Source organism: Octopus sinensis, linkage group LG13, assembly GCF_006345805.1.
Source record: "Octopus sinensis linkage group LG13, ASM634580v1, whole genome shotgun sequence".
NCBI classification, from domain to species: domain Eukaryota; kingdom Metazoa; phylum Mollusca; class Cephalopoda; order Octopoda; family Octopodidae; genus Octopus; species Octopus sinensis.
Window position 1 is genome coordinate 52,765,104 of NC_043009.1, and position 23,472 is coordinate 52,788,575.

General features: G+C 35.1%; 1 protein-coding gene across 7 annotated transcripts in view; it reads right to left on the reverse strand.

Annotated features, from left to right (window-relative positions):
- LOC115218378 (E3 ubiquitin-protein ligase MYCBP2) overlaps positions 1–23,472 on the reverse strand; it is a 167,091-nt gene that overhangs the window by 37,221 nt on the left and 106,398 nt on the right. For 3 of the 7 annotated variants that reach the window (XM_029788156.2, XM_029788153.2, XM_029788154.2), the window contains 3 exons: positions 14,502–14,606; positions 10,425–10,662; positions 1,917–2,234 (listed from right to left, as the gene is read on the reverse strand). In XM_029788156.2, the coding sequence (XP_029644016.1) occupies positions 1,917–2,234; positions 10,425–10,662; positions 14,502–14,606 (661 nt within the window). The remainder of the gene's footprint in view (positions 1–1,916; positions 2,235–10,424; positions 10,663–14,501; positions 14,607–23,472) is intronic. The other 4 variants (XM_036508350.1, XM_029788155.2, XM_029788152.2 and 1 more) reach the window with 2 other exon arrangements.

A 23,472-nucleotide genomic window follows, 5' to 3' on the forward strand; every position in this document is an offset into this window, starting at 1 on the left:
AATGCTGGGCGAAATGCTGAGCGGTATTTTGTCTGCCATTACATTCTGAGTTCAAATTCCGCTGAGGTCGACTTTGCCTTTCATCCTTTCGGGGTCGATAAATTAAGTACCAGTTGCGCACTGGGGTCAATGTAATCAACTTGATCCGTTTGTCTGCCCTTGTTTGTCCTCTCTGTGTTTAGCCCCTTGTGGGTAGTAAAGAAATAGGTACGTAAGCAAATAGCATAAGGTACTTTACTTGATGCTATCGATTCTACCCCTTACTGCCCCTAGCAATATACTTACTACTTAAGCCCTGTGCTCCCTATGGAGCATAGGCCATTGGTAACTTTTTTTCACTGTCATTGATTCTAGGTTGTCTCTTCTCTCCTCTGCTAGGTCAATGTGGTTCTGAATTGTCATCAATGCTTTTGTAATCAATTGTTCAAGAAGCTGGCATTAGCTGGTGCAGTTCATAATATTGCAGATCAATCAGAAATTGAAGAAATCAAAAGAATGTTGTCTTTTGTTATGATGGTGATTTACCAAACATTTTCTTTTTTTTTTTTTTAATTTTTGGGGGATTTTTTTATAAGATGACCAGCACCAAATAAAGAAAACCTTAACCCAAAACAATATTTTACTTGTTTCAGTTATTTCAATGTGGCCATGCTAGAGCACCATATCAATCCCAATATTTATTTTCAAATCTGGATCCTATATTAGTTAGTTCTGTTTGTGACACTACTAAGTGATGGGACATTGACTAAGAAGTCCTTTTTTTTCCTTCAAACACTATCAAAGAAAGACAGACTGAAACACACACACACAGTGAACTTCTGCACCGTTTCCTACTACTAAAATCACTCACCAATCATTGGTCAACACAAGGTTTTATATAAGAGTGGTACTGATCACAAGACCAAGTACTTGCTTAGCAAACTTCTTAACCACACAGCCATACCTCCACCTCCAATATTTTACCGTTATATCAGGGACATGCTGGCAAGGTAGGCAGTGCCTACTTTGGATAAAATAGATCGATAACAACATTTTCCTGTCATGGCAAAATACACACCTTATCATGAAAGTTACTCTAGTTACTATGTATAAAATGAAAATATTTTATTATTTTATAGATTAGGCAGGCATAATTCATCTCTGCTTTTCAATTTCAGTATTTAAGCTATGCATAGTACTGCTGTAGTAAATGTGCTGTGTACATTCCTACAACAATGTTTTATTTATGTGTTATAAAGGCAGAAGTAAATCTGTCTACAACTAAGTCACGTGCCTGTGGTTTGCTTATTTTTTGTGTGTTTTACTACATAAAGGTCACCAACTGCCTGCCCTGAGTAATTACTGATGGCACGTGCCTCCATTATATCTACTCTGGCCTCACTGATGGCACTGTTAATCTAACAGAAAACCTCTCTAAGATCAGAGAACCAGTTGTGCATGTGTGTGCATATATATATATATATATATATATGTATGTTGTAACTGAAGCTGAGAATTTGTTGTGCATCTTGAGTTTCAAGCCAGTGAGACCTTCAAGCGAAATGAGATTTGTCTGAAGATTACAGTGGCATGAAACTCCCATTGCAAAGCAAACTTTCGGCTTTGGTTTCAATAAAACAAAAAAAAAACCTATATCCTCTTCAGCATGTATTAAGCACTCCTTTCTGATCTGTTCAACATTATGCAACATAAGTGTGAGTATGTATGTACATACACACGCATACATGTATAGATGTGTTCTTGGAGACATTGGCTCATACTTCTGTTTTATCCTAACATGTTCTAAATAGACACTTTCTTTGCATTTCCTCCAATGAGGAACAAAGATAATAAAAAAATAAATAAATAAAAAGCCAGAAAACCCTAAAAAGAAGGATGCAGGAGAGAGAAAAGTTTCAAAGCAGGCCCTTCCTCACCTGATTGTATCATCTTTTGGTGAGACTGCACCGATATTGAAAGTGGGTTTGATTGCCGCCTCACATGTGCTGCCTCCAGGTGGCACCACTGGTGCTACTGCTGCTGCTGCTGCTGCTGCTACTGCGACTGGTGCTGCGTTTGGAACAGTTGTGACAGTAGGCCCTCCAAGTTGAGGTGAGGCAGAACCTGATGAAGGTGGGCTTGCTCCATGTCCGAGACTACTGGGCCCGGAGTTGTGTTGCTGTTGCTGCTGTTGTTGTTGTTGTTGTTGTTGTTGTGGTGTAGGACTAGGAGCAGGACTACTGCTTGGGTCTCGACTAGGACACAGAAATGTATAAGTTGGTTTTAAAAAGAGGGAAGAAAACTTTACAGTACAGCAAAGTTAACAACACTCCCTTTTTTATATTAGGATTCTGCATGTGTATGTGTGTAGAAAAAAGAGTGTGTGCATGTGTGTGTGTGTATGCATGTCAGAGAGTATGTATGTACATCCATGAATATGTATGTGTATATGCATGCATATATTTGTGCATGTCTGTATGTGTATGCATATATATATATACACACACTCATACATGCATATATGTGATATTTACAAACAAGCATACATACAGTTACACATATACACCAACCATGTTCATATAAACACGTGGTGTATGAACATATATACACACACACACACATGTATATAACATGTATATACATGTATATACCAATCCATACATATATTTCAAAGAAAATTTAACATACATTTCATTTGTTAGAGAATATTGTGTGTTGCCTTTATACATACACACATACACTAACATGCACAAATACTAACACATCCGCACTATCATACACACTGACACTCAGACACAAAAATATACACACACTAAAACATTAGAGAAAAACACAACCATACACACTAACATATATATATATATATACACCAACCCATGTACTAACACAAACACACACCTAAACATTAACATACACAATCTAACACACATAAAACTATATACTAACACACACATACACTAAGACACACACATATACTAATACACACACACATATACTAACACACACCTACTGGGAACCCATGCATTGACACACACACATTCACACACACACACACATTAACACACTCTAACTAACGCACATGCTATGAGCGCATGCGCTAACACATACAGACACCCATAGACAGATATTAACACACATCAACACACACACATACATACATACATACTACATACATACATACATACATACATATACATACATACATACATACATACATACATACATACATACATACATACATACATATATACATACATACATATATGATTGTTGTTAGCAGTAAGCAGCAAAGCAGTTTCTAGTTGAAGCAACAGGAGTGGCAGCAACAGCAGTGCAGTAGCAGCAGTTGAGGAAATTGCTCAATCTGAGAGATGCAAGGAGGAAGGTAGGTGGTGGTTACAGTGGTGGGGAGGGAAACAAAACCAAAAAAAAAAAAACGAAAAAAAAACAGAGTGGGAGAAAAAAATAAATTTGTTTTTTTTTTTTAAATTCAAGAGAAAAAAAAAGACAAATATAAATAAATAAATAAAAGAGTCAATCATGTGACAAGTTTTTCATGATCAGAAGTGTTCACAGGAAACAGTGAGTGCTGTTGGGTTTGGTAGAAGTGTGTGTGTGGGTGGGTGATAGCAGTGCTGTGATGTTCATGCATTCCTGTCAAGGCCATTTGTGAAGTGAAAGAAACCAAAAGTGAAACGTGATTGTTTTATGACAAGAGTTGGTCATTAATGGGTGGGTGTCAACAGGTCTGGATGAAGCTGAAAGTGAAATATGTAATTGTTTTGTGATTGGAGATGGTCATTGATGGGTTGTCAGTGTCAACAGATTTGGATGATAACAGAGTCGTGACCTTCAGTGGGATAAATAAAATGAAATAGCCCTTTATTTGGTTGTGTGGATAAGAAGCTCCCTTTGCAACCATATGGCTTCATGTTTAGTGCCACAGCATCGCACCTTGGTCAAAGAATCTTTTATTATACCAATGTCTTGTGAATGAATCTGGTAGATGGAAATTATGTCAAAGCCCATCATATGTATGTGTACAGACACACACAAGGTGGGCCAAAAGTCATGCACCAAGATAAAAAAAAACCCTCATTTACCATATATGGCAGATAATGGTTGATATAAGTAATGATATGTTTGGTGCGTGACTTTTGGTCCACCCTGTATTCATTATATATACATGCATATGTGTGGGTTTAAGCTTGTACCCCCTCCAGCATTTACCAGTAGGTGTTTGTTTGCATCCCTGTAAAACATGGTGGTCCAATAAAAAGAGATCAATAGGAAAAAGTGCCAGATGATGAAAATTAAGTATTTGGAACAGTTCATTGGACCAAAAACCCCATAGAGTGGTGCTCCAGCATGATCATAGACCAATGGCCAAAACAAGAAAAAGATAAAAGATACAGGCTAATGGAGCAAGTGAAATGAAACAGCTCCCAACAGTGGATAAATTTGACCCTTTCATTATCAAGGGGGTTCATCAATGAGTGACCAATATTCTCTTTTACTCTCTTTTACTTGTTTCAGTCATTTAACCGCGGCCATGCTGGAGCACCGCCTTTAGTCGAGCAAACCGACCCTGGGACTTATTCTTTGTAAGCCTAGTACTTATTCTATCGGTCCCTTTTGCCGAGCCGCTAAATGACGGGGACGTAAACACACCAGCATCGGTTGTCAAGCAATGCTAGGGAGACAAACACAAACACACAAACATATACACACACAAACATATACACACACATACATATACATATATACATATATACGACAGGCTTCTTTCAGTTTCCGTCTACCAAATCCACTCACAAGGCATTGGTCGGCCCGAGGCTATAGCAGAAGACACTTGCCCAAGATGCCACGCAGTGGGACTGAACCTGGAACCATGTGGTTGGTAAGCAAGCTACTTACCACACAGCCACTCCTGCGCCTATATATTAATGTTTAGAGCATGTGGAGTTGACAGCACTGACATTCATGTAATTTCTCCAACATCCATTACAGTTTTATTAAGAGTGAAAGGAAACAGCGGCAAGAGTTAATCATGTGGCCATTTCAGGACCTGAGGTATTCAGCAATGAGTGACCAGTACTATTAGTTTTAGTGGATGTGTAGGTGATACGGTGTTGTGATGTTCATGCAGTTTTCCAAAGCCCAAATACCAGTGCTCGACTGGTATTTAGTTCATAGACTCCAAAAAGGACAAAAGACAGAGGTAATCTTGACAGAATTTTAACTCAGAATGTAAAATGGGAAGAAATGCCACTGAGAATTTTTACTAGTCCTTTATTTTATTATTTTTTACAGACAGAAAGGGATGGACAATTTCATTAACCCCAGAACTTGACAGGTACTTTATTTTTTTTATTTTTTCCAAAAGGATGAAAGGCTAGATTGACCATGGCAGAATTAGAACTCAGAATGTGAAGAACCAAAAGAAATGTGGCTAAGCATTTTGTCCAGTGCACTAATGCCAACTCACCAGTTTAATAATAATAATAATAATAATCCTTTCCACTACAGGCACAAGGCCTGAAATTTAGGGAAGGGAGATAGTCAATTACATCGATCCCAGTGTGTAACTGGTACTTAACTTATCGATCCTGAAACGATGAAAAGCAAAGTCAACCTCAGCAGAATTTGAACTCAGAACATAGCGACAGATGAAATACTGCTAAGCATTTCGTCCAGCATGCTAATGATTCTGCCAGCTTGCTGCCTTAAGTAATAATAATGTTGATAATGATAATTTTCACGTAGATAGAGAACCAGAAATTTTGGGAAGAGCGAACAGTTGATTACAGCAACTACAGTACTTGTCTGCTGTTTTATTTTATCATTATTTACAATGGACAGATAGGTGTTTGTTAATATCACATCTTGTTTGTTGATATCACAACATTCCGGTTGATGTATTCTCCAGCCTTCGTCAGGTGTTCTGGTAGAATTTCGAACCCAACCCTTTATTTGACTAATGGGGTACATTAAAAAGCACGTAAAAAGCACCCACTACACTCATGGAGTGGTTGGCGTTAGGAAGGGCATCCAGCCGTAGAAACATTGCCAGATCAGACTGGGCCTGGTGCAGCCTTCTGGCTTCCCAGACCCCAGTTGCACCGTCCAACCCATGTCAGCATGGAAAGCGGACGCTAAACGATGATGATGATGATGGGGTACACTGTTCTCATTCCTTAGGTATGTTGCTGATGTTATTTTTCTGTTGATATTATTTTTCAAGTCCCAGAATATCCAGAGATGATGACAGAGAGAAAATCCAACAAGATCTAGAAAAGTTGTACAAGAAAGAATTTGAGAAGGTGAAGACAGGCCAGATTAAGAAGTTTATGAAGCTCAAAGGCCAGAGACTAAAAACCAAAGTTCATCACCCACTTTTGTAAACAGTAATTAACGTAAGTAGCTGACATCTGGACAACTCTGGAGAAGCAGTACTAAACAAAGGTTTCAACTTTGCGATAACCATCAAGCGCAAGTCAACTTTCATCATTCGGGGTCAATAAATTAAGTACCAGTTCAGCACTGTGGGGGTCAGTGTAATTGACCTCCTCTAAAATTGCTCATCTTGAGCCAAAATTTGAAGCTACTTATTGTTATTTTCAAAACAAATACAAGTTCATCAATATCGATATGAAAGAACATTTCAGCTATTTCAACCCCAGTATATGACAGTTACCTAGTTCCCTGTGACACCCTGCCACACACAATGATGAAAGGCATCTCACTGAGATTTCCACTTGGAACATAAAGAGATGTGGCTGAGTATCACAATACCATTCTGATCATTTAACCACCATTGATAACAATAAAAGCTATGGATGATGATGATAACATGACATCGGAAGACATGACAAATCATGCGGGGATGAACGGAATAGTACAGATGCAAAACAAAGCAACAACAGCATGCATGCATTGCATTATTCAATACATCCCATGCCATTGTTACCGGCAATAAAAATGGGTGTAAAATTCTGTGAAGAGTAGGGAGACGGAGGTGAGGAAGATGATTTAACTTTTGTTAATAAATAATAAGCATGTAAACTTGTTTGTGCTAAGAAAATATTTCAAAATATTGCCAAAAAAAAAAAAAAAGGAAATTTTTCAAATTAAATTAAACGCAAAAAAAAAGCATTAAAAACAAGAACCTGTGCACAACCATTTTTAAACTTGTAAACATATATGCATGTGTGTGTGTGTGTGTGTGTGTGTGTACATACACACCCATCCTCATATATCATAGGTGTATTGTTCCAAAAATAAAGGAACACAGTATTAAATGAATCAGATGTAAATGAAAAATAGAACACATGAGGAAAATGGGTTTTGTTTCAAGACACCATGTGGTACTAAGCATTACAGATGGTTGCAGTCTAAGCAGAATCTTAGACTGATTATCACTCTGTATTATCACAGATCAGTTTGTGATAAGCATAACATGATTCACGATTAATATATCAAATTATCCCAGATCAGTGATGAATGAATCAGTGATAAACAAGGGGAGATATTTATGTATATAAAACCTTCAACTTTTCCTATCCAAAAGGAGTTTTATAACCCAATATTTACACACTATTATTCATAGCTTTATTTGCTTCAAGGTCCACTGTTCCAATTATTTCACATTATTTCACATTCTCTTGAAATTTATAAATTCTTATGATGTCAACAACATATAGCTGTTGTTGCTAAGAATAAAGTTTCTAAAACGAATAGAGAAATTTGAAGGATTGCTTTGGTCCAGTGGTGGAATTCCCATCATGGTTACAAGAGATGTGGGTTCAAGTCCCAAAGACATCTTTCAACTTTTTCTATCCAAAGGATTTTTTTAATCCAGTATTTAAACACTATCATTTATAGCTTTATCTGCTCCAAGATCCACTTTTCCAAATACTATTATAAATTAATATGTATAAATTTAGTGCTGTAACATGAATAAATCAATATATACACAATTCCATATCTTATGAAGTACTTTGCTCAAATATGTGGTCCTACTAGTTACTAAAACAGTAACTGGTAGAACAACAAATCCACTTAAATATACATATATTAATTAAATAAGGCATTAACAGTATATATGAGAATAAATTTGTAAATTTACCAAGTTCACATCAGGTGTCCAGTTTTGATAGCTCATTTAAGTAATGAACTGAGATATCTTAGTATTAATATATGAACACTGTCGTGTCTGTCCTGATCTTGTATCACTATGTTCTCTCATCTGTTAGCAAAACTTAAGCCTGTCCTGAAGAAGCTTAAACACAGAAACTGAAACTAGTTGATTAACTCTTTTATCCGGATTACTGAGAGTGTTGTGGTATAATCACATGGTGGGTTTAATTTCTATGGGTCTATATCATGGATTTATAATAAATGTTTATTTAGCATATCTGAGTAAATCTATATAGGATGGTCATGGCTGGAATGCCTTTAATCATAGACTGGTGCAATCAGTGCTGACCTGGGGACGGGGCTAACCAACACCATAAAGAAGCCCATGAGAATGCATCTACAAAATTGAGTAACCTGCAAGAAACAGCAGGCTAATCTCCTTCAAATCACATCCTACCATTCAAAATTTTTTTTTTTTTTTTATTTTTTGAAAAAGGGATACATTGGATGATGTAGTCAGAATACACTAGGCCTAAAAAACAAACAAACAAACAGGAAGAGCACAGCTGAAATACTTTTCATCATACACAATATAATAAAGGTTGACCTGGACCTAAACAACAACAACAACAAAACAGACTGAATGATGCTTTTATAAAACTTGTCCTTCAATCAATCTTTCTGAGCTCAGTGGCCCTCACCAAATTCCCTAATTCACTCTACAGACAATCACACAACTGGAGGAACCCACTATGTGGTTGCTCGATTTATATCATACTTTCATTTGTTTGACCAGTACATTGCTTATAGTCAACTCTTGTTTGCCTAGACTCCTTTATTCTCTGTTTAGCATTGGTCCAGTCTGAGCACTAATTGTCTGAATCTATTATATGCTTTTTTCATGTATCCTTACCGTTTATTTTATTTCACATACTACAGTCTTAAAATGAAACAAGCAGTATCACCCAACGTTGCTCGGGTTTGTTTTCGACCCTTTAGAATTGGAATTTTTGAAAAGTAAAAATTTTGCATTATGTAACTCGTTATTCTCTTAAAGTGAACATTTTTCTGGTTGAAATACACCGAAAAATGGCGACACAGCAGTAAAAAAAATCGTAAAAAATAGGGATTTTCATAGAAAGAAAGCACCTTTTTGATGTAAATAATTTTTGGTGTTGACATGGTCCGATTTGAATTTTTTCTTCTACGGAAGGAAGAGCAAGTTTTCTTCTATCATACTCTCAATTTTGGACAACTTGTGACGCAAGGTCTTGGAGGAGACAGTGTTAGTTGAAGGCTATCAAACCTGCCATACACAGACAACTTCAGCTTTATATATAGAGAGAGATGGGAAATAGATCACTTAATCACCAAGGTACAAGAACACTCTGGTTAACCTTCAATTGCCTTAATTGGAGAAGTAGGCCTACAATTAGCATAAGTTACTAAAGGCATGTTGAGCAGATCAGAAACCACCGACTGGAAGACATGCTAGGTATACACTGTACGAAAAACAACAATAAAAAAAAGATGGGGTGATGGTCAGCATTGGAATGCTTTGACTACTGGTCTAACTGAAAATGAGGCTTAAATGATGACACCCAAACAAAAACATTCCAGAATCATTCAATACTTCACCTGCACAGGTACCACACAAATGTATTGAAATACCTCTTTTATCACAACTGTAATGCTTAAGTAACAAACTTAATGCTCTACTAAAATAGCTGTAATCCTTAGTTAATACAGTTTTAATGCTCATTTCGTAGTTTTACTGCTCAGTTATAAAGTTCCAATGATCAGTTGATATAATTTTTTACTCAGTTAATAGTTTTAATGTTCAGATAATGGTTTTTACTGCTCATTCACTGTAGTTTCATTGTTCAGTTATAGTTTTGATGCTCAGTTATAGATTTAATGTTCAGTTATAGTTTTAAGGCTCAGTTATAACTGAGCAGTTGTTACTGCTCAGTTATAGTCTTATTGCTCGGCTAATGCAGTTTTTACTGCTCATTTGATATAGCTTTATTGCTCAGTTAAAGTTTTAATGCTCAACTAATGCAATTTTACCTGCTCATTTATATAGTTTTATTGCTTAGTTTTAAAGCCCAGTTAATGCAGTTTTTACTGCTCATTCATTACAGTTTTATCGCTTAGTTAACAGTTTTAATATTCAGTTAATACAGCTTTAATAGTTAATTAATGTAATGTTAATGTTCAATTAATATAGTTTGAATGCTCAATTAATATAGTTTTGGTGCTCAATTAGTAAGACTTTAAAACGACAACAAGAAAAAGAAGCTCACCTTGATCTAACTGGTGACAACTGGCGTGAGTGATCAGAGACAGGACTTTCCGATACCGCTCTCTCCACGCTGGGTTCCCGGGGCAAGTTTCCCCGCAGTGCTCTCTGAGCAAAAGCACTAGCTGGTACTGCTGCGGAGGGCAAATCCTCCTTTATCACCACCACCTGCTCTTTGCCCTCCTTTCTGCTGTTTTCCTCTTTCTGGGAAATCCGCATAGGAGATCCGTGTCGGGAAGACCCTAGAATGTTGACAATGGACGAAAACAGTCATACATGATACACCTTGCAGTTTAGTGATAGAAGGGGAAAAACACAACAAATGAAAAACTGAATTTGTATGCATACAGACATATATATACACACATATACATACATACATACAGGGACACTACCAATTTTCAGACAACCTTGGTTCCAGGTTCATGCCAGATAATCCATGTTGTTAGATTTAAAAGTGGTTACATAATAATAATAACTCTAAGTAAATTCTTAGAAGACTGATGTCACATTAATAATTTTTTTTCCTACTAAACCTTCACTACACACTTTTGCTTATTCACTAGAAAACAACCGGTCAACTATCATAATATGAAGATGCAAACATTGAAAAACAAAAATGGAATCTAAAGCCACATACTAACTTCCTAACCAGTGGACCCCCAAACGAGATCTCTAGAAATTGAATGTGGAGTGCATATATTTATCATTTCTTTTTATGCTGATTCTGTGTTCTCTGTGCAGTGAAGGTAAGTTAACTATTAATTTACTTAAAACACAGAAAGAGTCCTTAATGTGATGGTAGACTTAGCTTTAAACATTTGCACCTTCATATTATTAGTGTTAGCGAGAGTGTTTCAGCTTTCTAGTGAATAAATGCATGTATGTCTTAAAGGCCTGATAGCGAAAAAAAAATTAACAATAGTTGTCCTCACATAACTATAGGTCAATTGAAATAGGTACCAGATCATCAGCTGTCAGAAATTGGTTATGTACCTGTATGTGTATATGTCTATATAACGACTATTACAATTAATAACTTGTTCTTTCGAACAAGTATAATATCACACAAAAATACAGAAGTCGACATAATTGTAGTGGGGTATAATGAAAAAATGTTGCATAAGTTTTGTTGCTACATATATACAAGTTCGAAATACTGATTTGCCATTTCAACATATTTGGAAGGTAATTAAAAGAGGGTCTAACTTATTATAAGATTGGTTAAGCTAATTATAAATTGAGCCTTTAGAAAAAAGAGATATGTTGAAACAACAAATTAATATGTCCAAATAGTATATGTGTAACAACCAAAAGTGAATAAAATCTGTGCACACACATACACACACATCACATACATATGCAATATGTGTATACAGATGTACATATATTGCATATGGGGTTCATATTTGCACACACATACACACATATATATATATATATAACATATTTACATAGATATTTACAAGTGCGGTAAAAATGAATTCAGACACAAGACAGTTACATAAAAAAACATATTCCTATCTACAATTTTCTTCCTTTCAAATCAAGGGGGTAACGTCAGTGTAAATAAATATATTTTGGGGTAATTGGTCAAAAAAGTTCAAGGCCCCTGATCTAAATGTACCTTATTCAATGCTCCATCTCCATCAGAGAAGGGAAAAAAAAAAGGAAAAAAGAACCTTATCAGACAACTTCTTGAGGACAACAAATACAAAGTAGAATCCTTTGTTCTTTTCTCTCAGACATTCTAGAAATATAGCAGCTGTGGTTACATATCTTGCAGCAAACCCAGCCTGTACATTATCCAGCCTAGCTCTATACTGAATCCCTCTCCATCACTTTTCTTGCATAGTTCATCAAGGTTGAACCTTCTGTAACTAAACATTTCAAGCATACCACTTGGTAAGAAAGGATTGGGCCTTGATTATGGGTATAAAAACAAACACTGCCTCGCATAATATGGGAACAGATAATGTCCCCACAGGTATCCTCTCATTCTCATTAACATGTGTGTGTGTGTGTGTATAAATACATCACACACACAATTTGATATTGATGATTAACTGAAAAAGACAACATGATCAAGAAATCGAAAACAGAAAGAAAGAGACAGATTTGGTTAGAAAGAATGTGACATTAACCCTTTCGTTACCAAACCGCCCAAAGCCGCCCGAAAAAATTTTGGTTAATGTGACCAAACCGCCCAAAGCCTGCCCAAATTTACCTATTCATATTTAAATGATAATATCAGAGCAAATCTCTTTAGTACATTCGTGAAAACATGTGATTATGCTTCGTAAACAATTCATCTACAGCTTTGTACAACGATCGACGTGTAATTTTAATTCCCTGAATTTTGGGAGATTTTTTTCCACATTTTTTTCGGCATCGATTTTTCTTCAACTTTGAAAACGGATTGGAGTTTCATGTTATCAAGCATTGATTCCGAATTGGAAAATTTGTGAAGCAAATACTGGGTACTGTTGTGGATTGAGTTTTTATACAGGGAAACTAATGTTAGTCAGCATGGCTTAGGGTATGATGTGGTCTGGAAGTTATTGTTTGAAGCGATCAATGCGGAAACAGACTTACGCAAAATGTAAACAAACACAAAATGGGGGTTCAAATTTCGGAAAATTTGTGAAGCAAATACTGGGTACTGCGTGGATTTAGTTTCTATACAGGGAAAATAATGTTAGTCAGCATGGCCTAGGGGACGATGTGGTCTGGAATTCATCACTTCCATACCATAACCAGGGCCGTATATTATTTTTTGACCGATTTCTTTAGTTCGGTCAAACTTGCGGTGGATATATTTCACTTTATTCCACCTTTATGGTACACCTGTTGTGCATTAAATTCAACTGATGATATAGTGATGTGCACAATTCTTTTTTATCAGAATTTTGTTGCATACTCATTTGAATATTAGCTGATGATTCATTTTCTATGTTTAAACAAAATTTTAATATTTTTACCTTTTGCTCAATTTGAAATTTTAATATTTTTACCTTTTGCTCAATTTACCTGGATTTACCTGTAATTAAAGTCACTTTGAGACAAAAGTTATGCAATAGAATTGATTAAGAACCCTATCTTTAATTATGTTCCAAATATCACATTAATATGTTGATAAGTAAAAAAGTTACAGTTATTTAATGAAACAAGCCTAGATTCCTGATTATTTTAGAATTTAATTGAAACTCATGAGGGGTGTATTTTGGTCAGAAATATAGTAACGAAAGGGTTAATGAGAAAAAGGTTTTAGGCATGCATGCATGCTTGCAAATCTCTCTCTCTCTCTCCACACACACACACACAGGGTTTTCTCATTAGTGAAAAATACATTAGAAATGGAAACATTCTTCATCATCCCCTAATACATCTTCGCTGCCAAACAAAATCAAAGACCCAACCCCCAAAGTGTTAACAGAAGGGCATGGCTGCAAAGGCCAGTCAGTGGGTTAGTAGGGTGCAATCTAACAACCAGATCCAGTTAAACCAATGCTCACTAGGAGGGGGAGATAGTATGGTGTAGCAGGGGGGAAGGGTAAACATTTCTGAAAGCAGCAGCAGGAGCAGGAGCAACAAAAAAAAATAAACAAAAACTCCACAAAAAATAAAGTGAAAAACAAAATCATTCAATAATTAAAAAAATAATTTTTTTCTTTAAAAATATTATTATTATTAATATTATCATTACTATTATATATATGATATATATTACACAATAATAATAATCATGATCCTTTCTACTGTAGGCATAAGGCCTGGAATTTGTGAGGAAGGGATAAGTCAATTACATCGACCCCAGTGTTCAACTGGTACTTATTTTATCAACCCCAAAAGGATGAAAGGCAAAGTCGACCTCAATGGAGTTCAAATTCAAAATGTAAAATGAAAAAAATGCCAAAAAGCATTTTGCCTGGTGAGCTAACAATTTTACCAGCTCACTACAATAATAATAATAATAATAATAATAATAACAAGAGTAATAATAATAAATGGGAAAAAAACAATGAAAAACAACAAAACAAAACTTAAAATTCAACAAATAAAGCAGTAGGATTTTTTTCACCTGAGCTGTGGCAAGAACTGGAGCCACGAGAGGATACTTTCTTGGGAGTGCCTGGCGGTGAGGGGAGAGGTGTCGGACCATTCCCGTTAAAGCGACTTTCACAGCCTGAAGAAATAGGGTTGGCAAATCAGAATTGGTTTGAAATACATGTGTTTGTGGTTTTGGGTATGTTTCTTAATGATTTGTTTTGCTTTTTGCACAATAATAATAATAATTTCTAATGAGAGCACAAGGCTACTAATTTAAAGGAGAGCAGTTGATTAAATCAAGTTCAGTATTTAACTGGTCGTCTATTTTATCATCGCAGAAGGAAAAAAGGCAAATTCCACCTAGGCAGAATTTGAACTCAGAACATGAAGGGCCAGAAAAAATACCACAAGCTATTTTGTCTCATGTTCTACTGATTCTGCTAATCCCTCATCTTCCCAACTATATCAGTAATCCTTTCTACTATAGGCACAAATATGAAATTTAAAATATTTTTACTGGGAGGGTGCAAGTCTTTTACATCAATCCCAGAATGTAACTCGTACTTATTTCATCAAACCTGAAACGATGAAAGGCGGAACTGACCTCAACAGAATTTGAACTTGGAATATACAGATGAACAAAATGCCGCTAAACATTTTGTCCAGCATGCTAACAATTCAGCTAGCTTGCTGCCTTGGTGGTGGTGGTGGTGGTGATAATAATCCTTTCTTCTAAAGGAACAAGGCCTGAAATTTGGTGGGGGAAAAAGCTAACCGATCACATCAACTCCAGTGAGCACCTTATTTCATTGACTCTGAACAGACAAAAGGCAAAATTGACTTCAGAACACAAAACTGAACAAAATGCTTAACGGTATTTCATCCAGCATGCTAATGATTCTACCAGCTTGCCGTTCTTGTCATAATAATAATCATCATCATCATCATTTAATGTCCGTTTTCCATGCTAGCATGGGTTGGACAGTTCGACCGGGATCTAGGAAGCCAGGAGGCTGGGCTAGGCTCCAGTCTGATCTGGCAGTGTTTCTACAGCTGGATGCCCTTCCTAATGCCAACCACTCCGTGAGTATAGTGGGTGCTTTTTACATGGATTATTATTATTTTTTTTTAAGTAAAATAATAATAATAATTAAAAAAAAATAATAATAAAAATAATAATAATAATCCTTTCTACTATAGGCACAAGGCCTGAAATTTTGGGGGATGGGACTAGTCGATTACATCGACCTCAGTGTTTCACTGGTACTTAATTTATCAGCCCCGAAAGGATGAAAGGCAAAGTCAACCTCAGCGGAATTTGAACTCAGATCATAGAAACAGGCAAAATACCACTAAGCATTTTGTCCGGCACGCTAACAATTCTGCCAGCTCACCACCTTAATAATAATAATAATAATAATAACAATAACTATTGTTATTATTGTTGTTCCTATTGTTATTTCTTACATAGGCACAAAGCCAGAAATACAGAGCAGGGAGAGAACAATTAATTATGTTGGCATCCAGTATTTAACTGATACATTTTACTGGTCCCAGAAGGATGAAAGGCAATGCTTTCTAACATATACACAACCATACAAATTTTGATGGTTGGTTTGTGCAACTGTATTTTAACTATGACATATTTTACTGACACCACCACCCATCCACCTCTGGGACAGAGGGATGGAAAAGTCTGCCCATGTCCCACTTTACTATAAATAATAATAATAATAATATAATAATAATAATAATAATGATAATAAAATGAAAACAAAAATTGCAGGAGACACTAAAATGATAATGAAATAAAAAATTATTAAATAAGCATAGTGTGGTTTGAGGGATGGTAGGGTGCATGTAACATTGAAATTTGAAACCTGTAGAAAAAAAATTGGTTTATAGAATTCTTTGCAATAGGAAAAAAATACAATCAAAATTTGATAACAGAAATTAAATACAATTTTTGGAAAAGTGGATCTTGAAGCATATACAGCTATAAATAATAGCATGGAAATAACTGGGCTGAAACCACTTTTGGATAGAAAATGGGAAATGTCAAAAGCAGGTCACAAGACACAAACCAATATCTTCCATAGACATGGCAGGAGCCTATTATGGGCAGCCTTCGACTTTTACTATCCAAAAAGGTTTCACAACCCAATATTTATATGCTGTTATTTATATAGCCATATGTGCTTCAAGATCCACTGTTCCAAAGAAGAATTGTTTCATGTGCACTTGAAAGCTTACACATTCTTATAACATATAAATTTATTTTGGCAGAATCATTAGCATGCCAGACAAAATGCTTTGCAGCACTTCTTCCAGATTTTATCTTATGGGTTCAAATTTTAACACAATCCCCACTCAGTTATAATAAAAATCATTATTATTATTATTCTCTTTCTTCTACTCATCTTTTATGTGACCCCCATACATAGTAAATTGTCTTTGTAATGTCCCCTTTGCAAATAAAAGGAATCATCATCATTCCTACAGCTGTTTAACACAGCACCTTCATTGGGTGATGTAACAAGGCATCAGCTGTCCTCAGCCAATGAGCTATGGTAACCTTCTTCATTTAGATTTCAAGAACTTTGTGGAGGATTTGTGCAGTTCCAATCAATGCTATTTTCTATTGATGCTTTTATCTTCACATTTACCTTTTCAAACTAATTTGTGAGCTTCATATGTATAGTCTCCAGGATTCCAACAATGGTTCACCTTCTTCAATGACCAAAGCCTTTATTATTAATATTATTATTATATCTGAAGGCGGTGAGCTGGCAGAATTATGAGCACGCCAGACAAAATGCTTAGCGGCATTTCATTCATCTGCACATTCTGAGTTTAAATTCTGCCAAGGTGAAATTTGCCTTTCATCCTTTCAGGATCAATAAATTAAGTAGCAGTTGAGTACTGGGGTCGATGTAATCAATTATGCTCCCTCCCTAAATTTCAGGCCTTATGCCTATAGCAGCAAAGATTATTATTATTATTATTATTATTATTATTATTATTATTTCTAACGGAGATACAATCACAAATTGAGGGGTCACATTATATATTCTATTGGGATATATCCTTCATCAACCCATGAAAGATGAAAATCTTAGACAACTCTGCTGAGATTTCCCCACTGTTTTACTAATTGCATCATACATTGCTTCGTTATTCACTAAAAGGCTAGACATAATGTGACAGGAAATAGCTAATCCCATCTAATAACACCAGCTTTTACTGGTTCTTATTTAGTCAAGTCTGTGGAAAGGTGAAAGGTCAACTGAGACTCAAAATGAGATCAACGTAATGTAACTATATACTGCAATACATTTTGTCAACACCCTGCCAATTCTGCTAAGCACCATCACCACTACTAACAAGAAAAACAAGTTCACAACTGAAACAAAAAGAATATGTAAACATTTAATACTAACCATAATAGAACATGTAATACGAAATCATATATAAATACATATAAGGATATTACTGGTGCATATATACATCCATGCATATATCATAGTCTCCTACATATATCATAGATTCACACATACATTACAAACTCATATTACAGATATACAATGTATGTGTCTGACAAACATATATCACAGATATGTGTGTGACACACAGATACACAATAAGTCTATGATATATGCATATATATATATATATATATATATATATTACAAACTCATAGATATGCAATGAGTGTATAGTACAGACTCATATATTATAGATACACAAAGTATGCATATGTGTGTGTATGCATGTGTGCGTGCATACACACACACACACACAGGAGAAGTGTATGTCATTAGCTTTAAAATTTCAAAGTAGATATAAACAATATACACATCAAATATTTCTATGGCTACAAAGAAGCCATATTATAATCAAGAGATATCACAGGAAGTATTTAAAATGCATACACAAAGATATAGCAAAAAATAATATATATATATATAATATATATATATATATATATATATATATACAAGCACAACATTCATGCAATATTCAATTAGACAACAGGATTTTTTTTTTTAAATGATATTCAAAATTTGTGTTTATTATCTTAAGATTCAAATAATCCAAATAGCATTTCTCCCAGTAATCTTACAAATCAAGCTGTAATTTTATTATCATTTTGTTATATTTTAATGTCTTATTTATCATTAAATTTATTTTGTATTATATTATTATACCATCATATACCAATGTTGTTTTACTAATCTGGTAAAGGAGTGAAATAGTATGTATACAATAAAAAAAAAAGACGCACCTAGTTGTGACACCTTAAATTACTTAAAAATGAAACATTTTATTATAAGTAAGCAGTGTTAGTTGATTATAATATATGAAAGTAGAAAATTCCATCAAGAAAAAATTATTTTATGCAAAGAAAATAAATAAATGATAAGATCATAATAGATCAAGATGGCAAACATCTTAGATGAAACAAAGTAGGATTGAGGTAAGTCATGCTATGACACATTGTCAAAACACCCCACCCATGCCTGCATGGAAGAAAAATGTCATTAATGAATGAATAAGAATACTCTACATGCCAGAAGCAAAATTTCCAAGTCACACTGCTACAGCCTTAAAAGAAAGATCAAACTGGATAACGTACACAATAAAAAAAAAAATAAATGGAATGAACAATGTTGGAATGCCTCTAATCTTGATGATATGTGTTTATAGTGATCAATGATCAAACACTGGCATCTAAGCTAAAGAGACTGGCATTTAAGCCAATGGAAAATTTAGCCCTCATTTTACCACCCCTAAAGATAAGAGATAAACTTCAAATCAGTGGATGATGATACTCCAAAAAGAAACAGACATCACAAATGCTTAAGTAAAAAAGGGTCTAAATATCATAACTTCCCATCTGTCTAATCTCTGTCTAAAACAAAATGATGTTTCATATCTTTGCTGTGGAATGCAGTATGTGTGTGCAATCAGAGATGAAATCCAACCCCTTCGGTTAGGATACTGGCAGGCAAACAACTTGATCAGTTGTGACTGTGATTTCTCTTCTGTACTGGAACCAGTATAGATATGTGAAGAACATGACTGATATGATGTGTGGTATAATACACCTACAGTTAAAGAACAAATCAGATCCATACACATCCTCGCCGTCTCTCTCACACACACAGGTAAAATTTCAAAGTTGATTGTAAAGAGATGCAACAGGATTCAAATATCAGAATAGTAAGCCTTAAAAAATACATATAAGAAATATAATAATCTTAGACTACTGTGACTGGCAACGAAAATTACCTTTATTTTAACAATCTTGTCGAAAGAAAACTAGGCAGTGTTCCCACAGGCATCATAACATTTCCCAAGCTATTTACTTTTCTTTGGACTGTATAGAAAAAAAGGGAGGTTTTCACCATTTTCCCCAACATCAGACACTAATAATGTATCTAAACATTTTACTATCATATTTCTGTCTGTACATCAATGTTTATAAGAGATGTTAACAAGAGGAAGTGTGTTAGAGAGGGCTGCAGTTTGAGGGGTAAAAAAGATGAGTAACCCTAAAAAGAAAAAGAAAAACCATTCGCCTAATGAAAAAGATCTGGTGAGTGTGTCCCGTTATAGCACTCAGTAGGAGACACAAATATCATTAAGAAAATGTCCCATACATATTGGTATAATTTAACCCTTTACAGATGAAAGCTTACTGGTGCACTAATTACTTTGTCACCTACGGAGATAGCCTACCAGTGTTAAAAGTGGGGTGGTCTGCAATAAAACAAATCAATCCAGAATAAGCTACTGGTGCTTATTTTTACAGAGTCACTGGGGAAGAAATGCAAGGCTGACATGAATAGGATTTGAAATCAGAATGAAGGAGGACATCACTGAACACTATCGCTTAGTCCATTTAATACTTTGGCATTCAAACCAACTATATCTGGCCAAAATAATCTATGTTTTATCATCGAACTGGCCAGATCCAGCATCTCACACACTTAATCTACAATATTATTCTAAAAATAATCACATTCATTGCAATTTCAAAGCTATGAGATAATGAATAATTAAGCCAAAACAGTATGACTATATAAGATTCACATTTGACGCAGAAATCTCAATGCTAAAAGTTTAACCCTTTAGCATTTAAACCGGCCATATCCGGCCAAAAGTATTCTGCCAGTTTTATGTTCAAACTGGCTAGATCTGGCCTCTCACACCAACCCTACAATATCATCTTAAAAGTTAACAGCTACCTCATCAAAATCTCATAGCTACAAGATAATGCATGATTAGTTCAAAACAATGAGGATGAAAAAGCATTAATTTTGGCAGAATAATGCAAACACTAAAGGTTTAAACAGTCACATCACTAGCTGAGCTGCCTCCACCAGTGTATTGTGATACTTTACTGTCTAAGCTACCCACTTCTACTACTGCAATCTAGCAGTGTACTGTCATACTCTACTTATCTTAGCTACTTCAACCTATACTCAGCTACTTCTACCCACACCACACTCTACTTAGCTACTTATACCAGTTTTATGACACTTTACTGTCTGAGTCATTCTGCCATTTTATTGAGGAACCAACACCAAAGAGTTTGTCATGTTCTCAGCAAGACTAATGAGTCCTCTCTAACATTATTTCCATTCACTTGCTAATTACTTTATAGGGTGTGTACGATGCATTTTATCATGGCATTAATGCTAGTAAGGGTTGCTTTGTCTCCTGCAAAATTAAGGGGGTTTTCATTCATTCGAGGCAGATATGACTAGGATTATGAAAAGAAGGGAGTGGACACCATAAGGATGAAAGAGGAGAGAATCAGTATAATAGAATGAAACAACGTGATGGTAGAAGATTAAGTAATAGAAGATAGATGGATGTTGAGAAAGATGTTGAATGGAAACATGAACAGTGTAATTGGGGAGCAATAATGATGGGTGATGGAAAGATATAGGGAGTAAGTGGTGGAAACACTAAAGATGTGCGGTGGTAAATGAGAATGGTAGATATGAATGAAGAGTTGCAGAGGGAAAAGAGAATGGCAGCTTGTAGTAGAGGGTAAAAATATCTGAAGATGTCTAGAAGGAAAGGGAAAAAATGATTTTTCTCAATTTGGGACTTGAAGAAAATATCTCTAATGCCTTGATCATATTGAGTGGAATAATCAATGAAAGAAATCAGTTCTATGAAGTAGTCAAAATAAAACCAGTTAAAATGAATTAAATATACTAGGACACATACAAGTTCATAGACACAGATGCACAGAATTACATGCACACACAAATTATGTGATTGTGGAAATGAAGAAAAAAAATGAAACATCAAAGAAGTCTCAGCTCTTAGTTTAATTTACTAATTAAGTTGCTCAAATGTACACTGACAACATCATGGCAAATTGCGAGGTTTCTTTCACTTTTTTTAATTAACATTTAGCAATATTTCTGGAAAGTTGAGAAACAAATGTTTTTTCCACAATTCTTTCCACACAACTAGAAGCTAGATACTGTAAAAAAAAGTTTTTAAATAACAAAAAAAGTAATCATAATACTAATAATAATAAGACAAAAAAGAAATGGGGTGAATAAAGCCAAGAATAGAAAAGCAACAAAACCAAGATCTCACTGATACAAAAACAACAAACAAAAGCAACCCTAATGAAAAATGACAGAAATCAAAATTATTTATAAAAATACAAACAGTAAGTCAAATAAAATTAGATGATATTTATTTCTGTGAGCCACCGCAGAGGACAGTCTACATGTACATGTGTCATATATATATGTATATATATTGGTCAAGTCAGTCTTTTGCTAGGCTATTCTGAATTTTGACAGCAAGTACTCAGAGTCTTCAGGCAAGTTACAACTGAAGGAAATGTATGTGTTTGCATTTTGATTTTGGCAATGTATGAGTATGAATTCCATAATTGTTTATTTTCGAAAGGAATTTTATAAGGTCTACTAATGCACTCACCTAGTCTTTTCCTATCTAATTTGGTTTTGTATCAACATTTACTACATTATATATTAAATAACATAGTAAATGTTGAGATATATATATATATATATATATATATATATATCAACATTTTCTCTTATGTTCAGTTATGATACAAACAACTTTACGTTAATCTGGGTTACTCTATACTTTTGTAGAGTAGAAATTTATTATTCTTGGACAAGAATGTTGATAGTGACTTTGAAGTTTTGGCCAGCAGTCTGATGATGACTTAGCTGGCCGAAACCACAAAGTCACTGTCAACAACATTCTGTCTAAAAATGATAAATATATATATATATATATGCTGATTGCATCTTCTTGTGCCATTGCTTCGTTGAATGTTGCATGATCATGTGCAAACAAGTAGCTTTTCAGTCCAGCTTCCATTCTGCAGGAACATTCACAGATGTGATGCTTATTTCTCTTTTCAGTACATATGTACCATGCTGCACATTACAGGAGAACCATCTCACAAGCAGCTTGATTTCTCCCTGTCTCATGTGACTTTAGAAGACTGACAAACTAAGCCCTTGAGAGAAGACATTATCCACACACACACACACACACACTACAATTCAATCCCTGTTGGGATCCTGCAAGCGTTGCACTTGGACTCCCCTTACAGAATGGACACTTCAAAGCAGCTTCATTTTAGCTGAAAGATACCACTCTTTACTCGATAGTCTCTATCTATAACGTACAGCGTTTAGCCAATGTCTCCCAGATATCCATAAAGCCAAAGTAGAAACAGGCACGACCAAATGTTCAAGAAATTCACTTCAGAACTGTGAAGTCTTTGAGTTCCATCCCGCAGTAAGGCATCTTGAGCAAGTACCTTCTTAGATTAGATCAATTAAAACAAGGCTTCTCAATGAAATTGAGTAGAAACAGTGGAAGCCTGTTGGATGGACTATTATTTAAAGGGCCATCCTTGTTACAGTGTGTCATGCCGGTTCTGGCTGAGGATTAGGTTAATGGTACAAGTGTCAGTGAAATAC